General features: G+C 39.6%; 1 protein-coding gene across 11 annotated transcripts in view; it reads right to left on the reverse strand.

Annotated features, from left to right (window-relative positions):
- Nucleotides 1-14,950, reverse strand: part of cast (calpastatin) — a 113,423-nt gene that overhangs the window by 52,896 nt on the left and 45,577 nt on the right. For 2 of the 11 annotated variants that reach the window (XM_061932685.2, XM_061932679.2), the window contains exon 1: nucleotides 14,897-14,950. This exon is cut by the window's right edge. The exons of the other annotated variants lie outside the window; for them this stretch is intronic. In XM_061932685.2, coding sequence (XP_061788669.2) covers nucleotides 14,897-14,899 — 3 coding nt within the window. In that variant the 5' untranslated portion in view covers nucleotides 14,900-14,950. The remainder of the gene's footprint in view (nucleotides 1-14,896) is intronic. 11 annotated transcript variants of the gene reach the window in all.

Consider the following 14,950-nt stretch of genomic DNA (forward strand, 5'->3'; position numbering starts at 1 on the left):
CCTTCCCAACAAACGAACGTCAAAAGCCACTGGGAACCTTCTAGCAATGGTCCCGTTCACATCAACTGGGAAGTTGGCCAACAGGATTTGGTGACTCATTTGCCAGTTAGTCATATGAGCGCACACAGTGTACCAAGAAAGAACTCTGCTAATGTGTGCAAGTATGAGATCAATGCAACAACGCTGCTACGGCAACATGGAGGCTAAAGGAAGGATGAGATCAATGCAACCACGCTGCTACGGCAACATGGAAGTTAAAGGAAGTATGAGATCAATGCAACCACGCTGCTACGGCAACATGGAAGTTAAAGGAAGTATGAGATCAATGCAACCACGCTGCTACAGCAACATGGAGCTCTGGGTGCAAGTAGTGGAGTACAAAAAAAGGCTGCATTCAAATCAAATATGCAAAGAGAACATTCAATCACAACACTTGCTGCGGAAGAAAATAAAATGAGCACAATCCAGTCCAGGGCAATGACGGTCCAACATCAGACAAATGATTGACTACTGAACACCAAGGACCACACACTGGTACCTCTTACAATCATCCTTTAGCTTTATCCAGGCCCGTCAAACTCCTTTTTGGGGGCCACTCGCATTTATGGTTGCCATCTGAGGGCTGCTTGTAACAGTGAATAATATAAGAATATAAATGCATACATCTCATGACATTATCACACATGTGCCTATGCATTAGGGTTGTACCCATACTAGGGATGTCCCGATCCGATATTTGGATCGGATCGGCCGCCGATATTTGCAAAAAAATGCGTATCGGCAAGGCATGGGAAAATGCCGATCCAGATCCAGATAAAAAAAAAAACTCCGCTCCGTGTTTTCCAACATACCTATTTAAATAGTACATTCCACTTTTCTGCTGCGCCCTATTTTCCGTTCCGCATTTTCCAGCACACCTTCAACACATCCACAGGTCTGTGGATTCTCACGCAGTTGCTTTTAGCTGCTGGCATTACACGACAGGCTCTTCTCACTCTTTCCTGTGTCTCCCTCTCACAGACAGCAAGCGCACCTTCTTACACACGTCACATACTGTCACGTCATACGTCACATACTGTCACGTCATACGTCACATACTGTCACGTCATACGTCACATACGTATACGTCCTCCCCGAGCAGAGAGGTAGCAGCATGGCTAACGTTAGCCGTGATGCTAGCGCAGCCGTGTGACCAACGCTCCCTCTAAGGTGCTCGCCTGTGCAATTGCGCACTGTTTAAGCGTCCTCTGCGCATAGCAAATCTATGCCACGCACAAAATCAAATAAAAAAAATAAGCGCATAACAATTTTCGACACACGGACACGACAGAGACAACAGTTTTCGTCATCATTGTTCAAATATTGTGACGTCTGTCGAGACGCTTATCTCCGTTCGGTGCCACACGTCCACACCATCAAAATGCCGAGGCAAAAATTTCCACATCAACACCGTATGAAAAAATTAGTGATTTTTTTTAGTTGTGATTTCCTTCTCTGCATGAAAGTTTAAAAGTAGCATATATTAATGCAGTATGAAGAAGAATGTTTTAATGTAGACATGCAAGCCTTGAAAGAACATTTTGAAAATCAAGACTACATTTCCTGCAAATGGGTGCATTTCTACCCTATATTTTAACTTTAGATTTATTCTCATATCAAACTCTTTTGGCTGTCTTTTTGACACTTACATCCGGCGCCCCCCTCCACACCCTGGATTATAAATAATGTAAATAATTCAATGTGATTATCTTGTGTGATGACTGTATTATGATGATAGTATATATCTGATAGTATATATCTGTATCATGAATCAATTTAAGTGGACCCCGACTTAAACAAGTGGAAAAACTTATTGGGGTGTTACCATTTAGTGGTCAATTGTACGGAATATGTACTTCACTGTGCAACCTACTAATAAAAGTCTCAATCAATCAATCAAAACATATAGAATCATCATACTGCTGTGATTATATGCATCAAGTGTTCATTCAAGGCTAAGGCAAAATATCGAGATATATATTGTGTATCGCAATATGGCCTTAAAATATCGCAATATTAAAAAAAGGCCATATCGCCCAGCCCTAGTTCAATGATGCCATTTCTGTTTGTCATGTATAATTTTGTCTATTTTGTGTTTATCCTTGAATAAACAGGTCAGTTTCTTGTTACCAACCATTGTGTATTATTCAAACTCCCCTAATTCAGCTGGCTAGTTGTTATCAAGAGTACTAAAACCCTTTTCAACATGATTCTGACAACTAAGTAGGCTAAATAACTTTAAACTTTAATACATGCTCGGATAGGCCAGTATCGGTCAGTATCGGTATCGGATCGGAAGTTCAAAAACAATATCGGTATCGGATCGGAAGTGCAAAAACCTGGATCGGGACATCCCTAACCCATACCAATATATTGGTACCGGTACCAGTACCAAAATGTATTAAGATACTTTTCGATACTTTTCTAAATAAAGGGGACCACAAAAAAATGGCATTATTGGCTTTATTTGAACAAACAATGTTAGTGTACATGAAACATATGTTTATTATTGTCATTTAGTCCTTAAATAAAATAGTGAACTTGTCTTTTAGTAGTAAGTAAACAAACAAAGACTCCTAATTAGTCTATGCAGTAACATATTGTGTCATTTATACACCTATTATTTTCTACACATTATGAGGGACAAACTGTAAAAATGGATTATTAATCTACTTGTTCTTTTACTGTTAATATCTGCTTATTTTCTCTTTTAACATGTTCTATCTACACTTCTGTTCAAATGTAATAATCACTTATTCTTCTCTTCTTTGATACTTGACATTAGTTTTGGATGATACCACACATTTAGGTATGGATGTGATACCAAGTAGTTACAGGATCATACATTGGTCATATTCAAAGTCCTCATGTGTCCAGGGACATATTTACTGACGTTATAAACATAATATGAATTTTTTTTAAAGGATTTTGTGACAATAAAAAATATCAATGTATTTATAGTAGGATTGACTAGATACGCTCTTGTACTTGGTATCATTACAGTGGATGTAAGGTGTAGATCCACCCATGGCATTTGTTTACATTCAGGCACGCTAGCTTTTGTTAGCGGTGATGCCAGTGAGTTATTGTATCCTCCGACAGTGTGTAGTGTAGTGTAGTGTGCAGTGTGTAGCTGTCATGACTTGGTCCTGGGGTTTAGTTTTTCTCGAAGGCAACGGAAAGTTGGCTCGGGCGAGACGGGAATGAAGATACATTTTTTATTTAAAGACTATAAATACAAAACAAGGAAGTAAACAAAAGGCGCGCACAATGGCGGAGAACAAACTATGAAACCAAACACTTGCACAAAGGCAAAAACTATGAACAACAAAAAAAAACACTAACTGTGGCTGAATAAACAAAAACTTACTTGGCATGGAACCGGCATGAAAAAAGAGCAGCAAGGATCATAAGGGTGTGGAGAGTGTGCAGAAGCATAAATATGTTGGATGTCACCAGAAAGAACAAACTGAAAACACTGAACTTAAATACTACAGACATGATTAACGAAAACAGGTGCGTGACTCAAAACGTGAAACAGGTGCGTGACGTGACAGGTGAAAACTAATGGGTTGCTATGGTGATAATCAAGAGTGCACAATGAGTCCAAACGTGGAACAGGTGAAACTAATGGGGTAATCATGGAAACAAGACAAGGGAGTGAAAAGACAGAAACTAAAGAGTCCAATAACTAAACAAAACATGACTTAAAACAAAACATGATTACACAGACATGACAGTAGCGAAGCATGTTTAGCTATTCCTCGTCCTGTGGGCCATATAAAATGATGTGGTGGGCCAGAATTGGCCCCCGGGCTTTGAGTTTGAAACCTGCGCTGTTTACGCAAGAAACAGAATGCCCTTGACGGTCAATCTGACACAAAAGCCATCGAAAAAGTGCACGTGCGTCCCAGCTGTCACTGTGTGTGTATGACTGCGACACAACACACACCAGGTAAGTAAGTCATTTACATTATATAGCAGTTCTCACTGAGAGATATACAGTATGGAAACATGATATGTCTCACTGAGAGATATACAGTATGGAAACATGATATTTCTCACTGAGAGATATACAGTATGGAAACACTGAGAGAGCGTACAAAGCAACACACACTTAAACAAATGTGTTTTTTATGGCCTTTGCAAAATGTCTCCTATGTGAATGCATTTCAACATTTATCAGCAACTGACTCCTCTATCACCTTTACTTTGCCATTTTGCATGAGGTGCAACCAGCAGAAGAACCCTGACCTAACAGCACGGTGCAAAGAAACCAGACCTGCCAAGTATGCAGTGTAGAGAAGCCTGTGAATAATGGATACAGTTTTTCTATTGTATGCTGAAATGAAGAAAGAAGTAATGGCAGCACGCTGACTGACACGGGACTGAATATGAGGTCTAGACATGAGCCCAGCAATATGGTGGACAACATTCAATCCAATCCACTTTATTTATATCGCACATTTAAACAACAAAATGTTTCCAAAGTGCTGCACAACAATATTAAAAACAATATTCAAATATTATCCTTAGCTCCACCAATGACTGAATAAAAACAAAAGATAAATACATATAAAACCAATATAAAATAAATATGATTAAAAACGATTTTAAAGGGAAAAACCAATTAAATAGAAATCAAAATTTTAGGACCACACAACTCACGTAGTGTTAAAAGCCAGAGAATAAAAGTGGGTCTTAAGACGAGACTTAAAACCGTCCACTGTGGGAGCAGTTTGAACATGGAGGGGCAGAATGTTCCAGAGCTTAGGGCCGACCACAGAGAAGGCCCTGCCTCCCCTGGTTTTAAGTCTGGTCTTGGGCACCACGATCTGGAGCTGGCTCTCGGACCTCAGAGCGCGCGCAGGAGTGTAAGTTTTGATGAGGTCTGAGATATACTGAGGTGCCAGTCCATGTAAAGCTTTAAAAACAAACAGCAAGGTTTTAAAATCAATTGTAAAATGAACAGGGAGCCAGTGCAAACTCTGAAGAATTGGGGTTATATGCTGATGTCTCCTGGCCCCTATTAAAAGTCCTGCTGCCGCCTTCTGGACTAACTGCAACCGGGAGAGTGTCATGTCTGTGTAATCATGTTTTGTTTTAAGTCATGTTTTGTTTAGTTTCTGGCTTTTCACTCCCTTGTCTTGTTTGCATGATTACCCATTAGTTTCACCTGTTCCACGTTTGGACTCATTGTGCACTCTTGTTTGTCACCATAGCAACCATTAGTTTTCACCTGTCACGTCACGCACCTGTTTCACGTTTTGAGTCACGCACCTGCTTTCACTAATCATGTCCATAGTATTTAAGTTCATTCATTTTCTGTTGTTCGTCCTGACGACATCACCACATTTATGCTCTGTCCATGCCTGTTACTTCTTTCCATGTCAATTCCTCAAGCAACTATTTCTGTCCAAGCCAAGTAAGTTTTTGTTCCATGTTTATAGTCTTTTTGGTTTCATAGTTTGTTCTCCGCCATTGTGCGTGTTTTTTGTTGTACTTTTTTGCTATAGTCTTTTGGTTTCATAGTTTATTCTCCGCCTCTGTGCGCGCTTTTTGTTTATTCCTTTTTTTTTGATAAATATAAATAAATCATGTACCTTCATTCCCGTCTCGCCCGTGCCAACTTTCCGTTGCATCCCGGAAAAGCAAACACCCAGGACCAAGTCATGACAGAGAGAGCTTTCTGGCTAATGCCAGCATAAAGTGCATTGCAGTAGTCCAGGCCACTTGAAATAAAAGCATGCACCACTTGTTCAAAAAGGTTCAAAGATAAAAACGGTTTTACCTTTTACTAAAAGACGAAGATGATAAAAACACGATTTTTAAAACGCCATTGACTTGTTTGTCAAGTTTAAAATGTCTGTCTATAGTGACGCCAAGGCTGGTGACTTTGGGCCGCACATCATTTTGCAATGGTCCCAAGTCAGTGAGGGCCGCACCAAAAACTACAATTTCCCTTTTTCCCTTTTTCCCTCATTCATTCACCATTAGCCTCCAAAATATCTGCAAACACAAACCAAGCAGGCTGATTTCATAAACAGTCCAAGTGGGTAAAAGTGGGAAAGTGTAAGCCTTTTATGGTTCCACTTGAATAATGTCAGCCAGGGTCAAAAAAATGAGCACATTTAAATGATGATCTGACAGGTAGATGTGTCCCCATACAACTTGTTCACTCCCCATGCCATGCCGATATTCCGTATCAGCCGGAACGATACACACTTTTATTTTTTTAAAGTGTGAACTGTTAGAAAATATTCAACCAAGTGTAATTAGTCAAACAGGAAAAATGGTCGAGTATGCTGTCTTTAGGTTAAAGTTGAGTGGAGTTTGTGTTTATTTGGAACATGCATGCAAACATGCAATTGTTTTTATCCAATTGATTTTATTGTTTTGATTTTGTACGGTGTCCTTGAGTGCCTAGAAAGGTGCCTTATAAGTTAAATGTATTATTATCATTACACACTTTACAAGAAATACATTGGCGGCAAACTCCATAGCTTGCTAGCTTTCTGAGACTCTTATTTTGTTAGCGCAGGCAGGATGAAGCAGGGCTTTTATTGTGAAGACAGGAACTGTGCAGTCGGTCTTTAAAGTTTTGACGGCAGGTACGGCGCGAGAGTCTGTTGAAATCAAAAAGTGTTTCTGGCCTTCCTGTCGGTCATTTTTTCTTAATAATGATGTGGCAGCATCTCACAAGACCCTCGGGTGTTGTTGTCGTGCAAAATTCTGTATCCCTGATATATTTTTTATCCCCTGCCACGGGAGTACACATGGGTAATAAGAGGATGTTTGGAGCATTCACACAATCATTGACATGGCTAATAAGAGGATGTTTGGAGCATTCACACAATCATTGACATGGCTAATATTTTAGGGATACAGAATTTCGCAGGACGACGTGAATGTCAATCAAGTGACAAAAGTGATGTCTTAGTGAAGATTGATGATCGCTCATTTAAGGTCTATTTTTTACCTCCTGGCAATGCACCTCTGCTGTACAGTAACAGAAGCATGATGTACATGATGTACAGTAACAGGAGCATGATGTACAGTAACAGAAGCATGATGTACAGTAACAGGAGCATGTACATATTTGCATTGTTTAGTTGTTTTCCTTGCTGCCATCTCGACCCAGTCAGGACCACTCATGCTCCCACTGACTTGCACAGATGCAAGGCACTAGCAAGAGGTCAAAGCAAGGTGAGCAAATGAGCAAGTAGAATGCAAGGTCACACGTACAGTAAACAGTGAATCTTAGTACAACACACCATTCCATTCAATTCTTGGCGCTAGCCATTTGATTCAGAATCGATTCTCAATTCAAAACAATTCTCAATTCAAAATCAATCCTTTTTTTTTTTTTTAACAAGATTGGGTGCCAGTTCTATGATGAACTACATTCCACATTAAAATAGATAAACAGCTCTGGTAAATTTCTATATTACTTAAAAGAAAACTGGTTTTGTTTAATAAAATTCTACCCAAATAAGGCAATAAGACAACACTTCTCCTTTTTTAATGTAAATACGATCGTCTACATCAGGGGTGTCAAACTTGGTATCATTACAGTGGATGTCAGGTGTAGATCCACCCATGACATTTGTTTACATTGTGAGCTATTGTATCCTCCTACGGTGTGTAGTGAAGCATGTTTAGCTATTCCTCGTCCTCCAGTGATAATGCTACTTGTAAGAAACTTACTTTATTTGTCACCATGGAGGCCAGGATTAGTGATTTAGAAGTAACTAAAACACCGTGGATGGATGTTAGCCGCTAACTCTCTAGCCATGTGTTAAAGCAGCTCTTCCTGAGGGTGTTTCAGTGTTATAACTTCACCTTTATCTTGACTTTTTACACCAAAATGCGTCCATTCTCCCTTTTCTGCCTACACACTGTGTCTGCTTGTAAGTACTCTGTGTGTGTGCGCTGCCCAACATGCTCCTCTGCTCCTAAAACCAGCAATGTCACCGTGTCATACCCATTAAAAAAAAAAAAAGGGGGCGGGGGAGAGAGAACCGGTACTTTTTAGAAGCGGTATAGTACCAAATATGATTCATTAGTATCGCGGTACTTTACTAGTACTGGTGTACTATACAACCCTACAAGCGACGTGTCAATAATAACAAATATTTATTCATCCATCCATCCATTTTCTACCGCTTGTCCCTTTTGGGGTCGCTGGGGGGTGCTGGAGCCTATCTCAGCTGCATTCGGGCGGCAGGCGGGGTACACCCTGGACAAGTCACCACCACATCAGAAGGCCAACACAGATAGACCAGGTGCATGTCTTTGGAGGTGGGAGGGGCCTATCCCCAGGTGCATGTCTTTGGAGGTGGGAGGGGCCTATCCCCAGGTGCATGTCTGAATTGTTATAATTCATTGGAAAGCTGGGCAGCACGGTGGAGGAGGGGTTAGTGCGTCTGCCTCACAATTCGAAGGTCCTGAGTAGTCCTGAGTTTGATCCCGGGCTCGGGATCTTTCTGTGTGGAGTTTGCATGTTCTCCCCGTGCAGGGCCGGCCCGTGGCATAGGCCGTATAGGCAAATGCTAAGGGCGCCGTCCATCAGGGGGCGCCACGCCAGTGCCACAAATGTTGGAGAAAAAAAAAAAAAAAAAAAAAAAAAAAAAAGTTGGTACTATTATTTCTAAATACAAAAAATAATCCCACGTTAATTAAAATGCAAAGTAAAGCCTATTTAATAGAAATATTATTTGTTACAACATTTCGCGCCACCCCCCCTCCCCCCGCACGGTGCGCCCCCTCCCTTCCCGTATCATGACTCTTTTTGGACGTCACCACATCAAAAAATCAACACAAGATGTCAAAACGGCCAAAACTGTCAGGTGCCCAGGGAAGAAAAAAGAGAAAAGAAGAGGAGGAGAAACGAGAAAAGACAGAGGTAGCAGGTAGGTAACGTTAGCCTACATGAAATTATTTGTCTGTTACAGAATGTGATAGTAACCTGGCTTTTTAGCATTAAGCTAATGTTACATGATTCGGCAATTGCTAATCAATAAATAGCTAGTTCTGTTTTAACGTCGGGTTAATATTGTGGAGGGGGCTAAATTGTTATGGAAAATAATAATGTAACGTTAGGTAATTACAGTACTCCCACCTTACATTCCTCAGGTATTAGATCTTTTAAGCAGGTGTTTTTTGTTTACAATTTTATTGCTTTCTGGTTAGCTAATGTTTGCCCTGCAGGTAATAGTCACTTTTCCACCCCTTTATATATTAGGTATAGTTGTAAGTAAAAAAAAAAAGGTCAAAGATAAAGCTATTCGGTTTCTTGTGGGGGGGGCGCCACCTAAAATCTTGCCTAGGGCGCCAGATTGGTTAGGGCCGGTGTTGCCAGGGTGTACCCCGCCAGCTGAGATAGGCTCCAGCACCCCCTGCGACCCTGAAGGGAATAAGCGGTAGAAAATGGATGGAGGGGCATTGGAAAGCTTGTGTTTTGTAAATATGGTTGAATAAAGAGAAGCGTCCATTATATGACAGCTGAGCCTGGGGGCCATGCAAGGTGACATCACACGTTAGTCAAAACAAATAGCTCTCTCACGCTCCACTTTCGACGGGCGTGAGGCTCATACCACGTCCAATGTCACCTTACACCAGCGGGAGCTATCCCAGACGTCATGAGTTGCTAACAATGCAGTCCACCCAGGCCTCACACAACTATGCCGTTTGAGCTGCAGCCTGTTTTGAAAAGTGATGACTAATCCGGGGCCGGGGCCCCACCCCTCCAACCGCAGACTTGCATGGCAGCAGCTGCGTCTCAGGCCAGTGCTTTAAAATAGAGGAGATGGTCAGCACCCGCCAGGTGTGTGGCAGGTGAGACTTATTGATGCAGAAGGAATACACTAAACTCAAATCATTGTATCGTCTTCTTGCTAAAGTCACGCCTTGTTGAGCACAAAGTCAACATGCCCAATGTTTGTACTGTACTTCTACTTCAATCCACTTCACATGGGAAGTTGCAACCTGCCGTACGGTCTACATTGGCCCTTCATCATGAAGGAACTAATGCTGAATGCTGCACAATTGGCTGCACAAAACCTGTTCAACTGCTGTTAAGCATGACATCATGCAAGGCTTCCGATAAAGGCTAAAATATGCTGTTTGATGTACAGTACATTCTTTATTTTCATGACTATTTACATTATAGATTGTCACATCAAAACGATGAATGAACACATGTGGAGTTATGTACTTAACAAAAAAAGGTGAAAACATGTTTTGTATTCTAGTTTCTTCAAAATAGCCACCCTTTGCTCTGACTACTGCTTTGCACACTCTTGGCATTCTCTCCATGAGCTTCAAGAGGTGGTCATCTGAAATGGTTTTTACTTCACAGGTGTGCTTGAAGCTCATGGAGAGAATGCCAAGAGTGTGCAAAGCAGTAATTATTTTATCAGAAACTAGAATGTATTTCAGTTATTTCACCTTTTTTTGTTAAGTACATAACTCCACATGTGTTCATTCAAAGTTAAAGTAGCAATGATAGTCACACACACACTAGGTGTGGTGAAATGTGTCCTCTGCATTTGACCCATCCCCTTGTTCACCCCCTGGGAGGTGAGGGGAGCAGTGAGCAGCAGCGGGGGCCACGCCTGAGAATCATTTTGGGTGATATAACCCCCAATTCCAGGCCTTGATGCTGAGTGCCAAACAGGGAGGTAATGGCTCCCATTTTTATAGTCTTTAGTATGACTCGGCCGGGGTTTGAACTCACAACCTACCTACTCTAACCACTAGGCCACTGAGTAGGTTAGTGGGTGTGTTCAAACTTTTGGCCTGTACTATATATACATATATCTACATTTATTATATACTGTATACATATGTATACACACCCACACACACACATTTGTTTTTTTAATATATATTTATTTTTCTAAAGAAAAAGCTTATGCAGTTGACCATTCATGCATTTATTAGTGATGTGTGGACAATACTGGAATATCCATACCAGATCTTTATGCTCTAATATCGAATCTCAAATCTAAAATATCAATACTTTTGAGACTTCAGGTATTTGAGATAATGTGTATTATTTACAGGAACAAAGTGTACAAAAGTAAGAAAACTTGTGAACGAGGTCAATGTTGAATTTTCAGTTTTTTTCCACGTTAACATATTCGTGTAACTGAATTGTGAATAACTTTTTATTCTAATAGTTTATTCATTCATTTATTTTAATGCTTTTATTATTTCAATTTTTCCTTTTTTTATGGTTTGCAACGCCATTTTTGTGTACTTTGAATGATTTTGTCATTTGTTTTTTTCTGTTATTACCTTGGCTATATTATTATTCACGCCACCACCTTAATATACTTAAGCGTTTAAAATAAATAAATAAATAACTCTGTGTTGTATTCTTTATGCCAGGGCTTCTTAACCTTTTTGACCTCGGTGTCATTCAATTATTAAGACTTAGTGCGTAATCTTACTCGTGACTTTAATGCTATTTAATGACTAAATCTACCCTAATAAATAAAAAGCTAAAGACATATACTAATCAAACATACTGCAAAAGAGGGAACTCATAAAAAGTGCCAAAAAAAAAACAAGTCCACACAATTAAGCAGTTCTAAAATGAATACATTCAACTAAATTAATAATAAATAAAAATTTATATGTTTCTTAAATAAACTGTCAATAAAATTAAAGTGCAAATGAAAACACATTTTCACCAATTTAGTCACAATTTTTTCACTTGAAAATGATCTCTAGAACTTCTTCTGTTTGTTGGATATTGTCAGTACTGCCACAAGTGGTGGAAAAGCGTATTGCAATTGAGTAGCCTTACGAACCACAGCTAAGAAATCGATATCTTTCTGGCGGCTCTCTTGGGGGCTCTGGCAACCCAACACTGGTGAAGAAACACTGCTATGATACGTCATATTGTATTGTTGAAATTCACTACTTTTTGCATTTTAGAAGACACATGAAGTCAATTTGCAAAAAGTATTGGATCGGTATGGCCGATAGCAGCTTGACTTTTACTCGGTATCGGACTGTAAAGAAAATCAGTGGCATCTATATCAGACCTGGGCAAAATGCGGCCCATTAAAATGTTCAATCCGGCCCCTCCAACGTTCTGCATCTTTTTTTTACACCTTTACCATGAAAAGTGTATTTGCCATTATGATGTTTTTAAATGAGCGTAAGTCTTCAACTATAGAAAGTATTTCAATGGTAGAAATCTGCACTTTTGGTTGGGTGTTCTAGGCGTTATTAGGGTCATCTAGGTCACAGCAGCTCAGACCAGGAACAAAGCAGAGTGTTTTCAGAGCAGCCAGCCCCAAACACATGTGTCACAAACACATGTGGAAGCACATTTTTATGTGATAATATATCACATACCTGCCAACTTTTGAAATCAGAAAAACCTAGTAGCCAGGGTCCAGGGGCCGCAGGCCCCAGTGGGTCCAGGACAAAGTCCTGGTGGGGGATTCAGGCTTCGCCCCCCCGACGCAAAATGATTATTAGCATTCAGACAGGTTAAAATGTTGCTAAAACCATCACTTTTCTATCAGTCACAGTGACTTTTCAAAACAAAAATATTACAGCAAAAATCATATGGGTTGATTGACATGTTTATTCTGTAAGCTAACTTCAATAGTTTGAAATTATTTTGACAGTTAATGCCAGTTATCCTGTCAACCTTTCACAAGACTTCAATTTGTTCATTGAAAGTATAAACAGTATAAACACTTTTTACAGTAAACAAATGGTAAAACAGTGCTAAACAATTCCATTAAAAAAAAAATTGGTGTCATTATTAACTTTCTGTCCAAGCTTGTATAATCTACTGCCTTGTTCAATTGTAAAAAATATTCTGTGCCTAAAATTCACATTTCTATCACAATGATCATACTGTAAACATGGTAAGCTAACTTCATTAAAATTAATAGTCCTGTCAATAGCATGGAATTACAATTCAAATGTAGTTTTTTTGTAAGCCTTTCAAAAGAATTCAAAATATGAAAAATGAATGAAAATTAATTGAAGCCATCAGACACTTGAAAAGTGGCACATCACATCTCTAATGTAATCATTTGAACTTTTCAACAGAAATAGCACTGCAAAAATATTAAGGACATACTTCTGTATTTTGGTAGTTATGCTGTCAACATTTAACAAGATTTCTTCAACTTGGACTTGAAAGCATAAATAGTATAAACACTTTTAACAGTATAACAGTACTAAACAATTCCAATAGATAACATTGGTGTCATTACCTTTTTGTGGCTAAAATCCGAAAAACGTTGAAAGTTTTCCACTTGTATCGCTAGCAACGGCATTAGACTTGTGTTTTTTTGTCCCAACGTGGTCTTTTACATCGCTAATTCCTCCGTGTCCGATCGAAAAATCTTGTCTGCACAAGGTGCAATTCGCGTAGTTTTCACCCTTTTTGGAAGGGATAATTATTCCCGGATAGGCTTTTGAATATTCTTCACGGAATGACTGCAGTTTTCTTTTCGGTTTAAGACTCGTTTGCGATTTTTCTCCGGCTGATTCCATGATCGTTCGCTTGTTTGGAAACAATGGGCAACAGGTGCCTCGTGCTTGGCAGCGGTGCTATAAATAGCCTCGCGCATTTTAAAAAAAAAAATTTTTTTTAATTAATGAAAAACCGTATTTTTTATCACTGCAACCGTAACCTGGAATAGGTTGATGAAAACCGTACTAATTACGGGAAAACCGGAGTAGTTGGCAGGTATGAGTATTGTAGGTGTTTATTACACTTTGCATTCATATTTGGCTGTTTTTTACATTTTTGTTGTGTTTTACTTGTCTAAAGGGACGGCGTGGCGCAGTGGAAGAGTGGCCGTGCGCGACCCGAGGGTCCCTGGTTCAATCCCCACCTAGTACCAACCACGTCATGTCCGTTGTGTCCTGAGCAAGACACTTCACCCTTGCTCCTGATGGCTGCTGGTTAGCGCCTTGCATGGCAGCTCCCTCCATCAGTGTGTGAATGTGTGTGTGAATGGGTAAATGTGGAAGTAGTGTCAAAGCGCTTTGAGTACCTTTAAGGTAGAAAAGCGCTATACAAGTACAACCCATTTATCATTTATTTAAAAGAAGAGCGACATTCATATGTTGTTAATATTCAGTGTTTTATTGTTCATAGTTAATATTGTCAATCCCACTTTCTTTATTTCAATGTACATTTTGGGTGTCCCATTCAGTAAAAAATTGTAAAATTCCATTCCCTTTTTTTTTTTTGAGGTGGTCTGTCATAACTTTTTTACAACTCTATGGGACATTGTCACTTTTGGTATTAGTGTTCCTGAAAAAAGGGAGCCAAACACACATACTGTACAGCAGGTTTTTACATCTAAATGTGTATATATCATTTATACACACACACACATTTTTTTTCTCTCAATGAGGCCCCCGAGTCAAAATATTTGCCCAGCTCTGATCTATAGGTTTATTAGCAGTATTAAATATTAGATAGTATTCAATATTTAGGTAAAGTCACCGGTTTTACCTTTGCTCTGCTTTTTGTATCATTAATAACCATAAAGTAGCTCATTTCTGTCAAACTGGTTGGTGACATATGCGCCATATTAATAGACCGTCGGTGTTGTTTACTTCAAGGACTCCCCCGCCTGCAAAAGCTGCCTTTTTATTGCTGGAGAAACCACATACTTCATCTTATAGAAAGCGACGAGGCGCTCAATCGCACAACCGTGATGATCTGTGCCACAGAAGTGTTGACAGATACCAGTCAGGAAGTCCTTGCACACACACACACACACACACACACACACACACACACACACACACACACACACACACACACAGATGGAGAAAAAAGTAATGCAATAGTCGTACATACCATAGGTTTGCGTGTGTGATTCTATCCTATATATATATATATATATATATATAT

This window comes from Nerophis lumbriciformis, linkage group LG38 (genome assembly GCF_033978685.3).
Source record: "Nerophis lumbriciformis linkage group LG38, RoL_Nlum_v2.1, whole genome shotgun sequence".
Lineage (NCBI taxonomy): Eukaryota > Metazoa > Chordata > Actinopteri > Syngnathiformes > Syngnathidae > Nerophis > Nerophis lumbriciformis.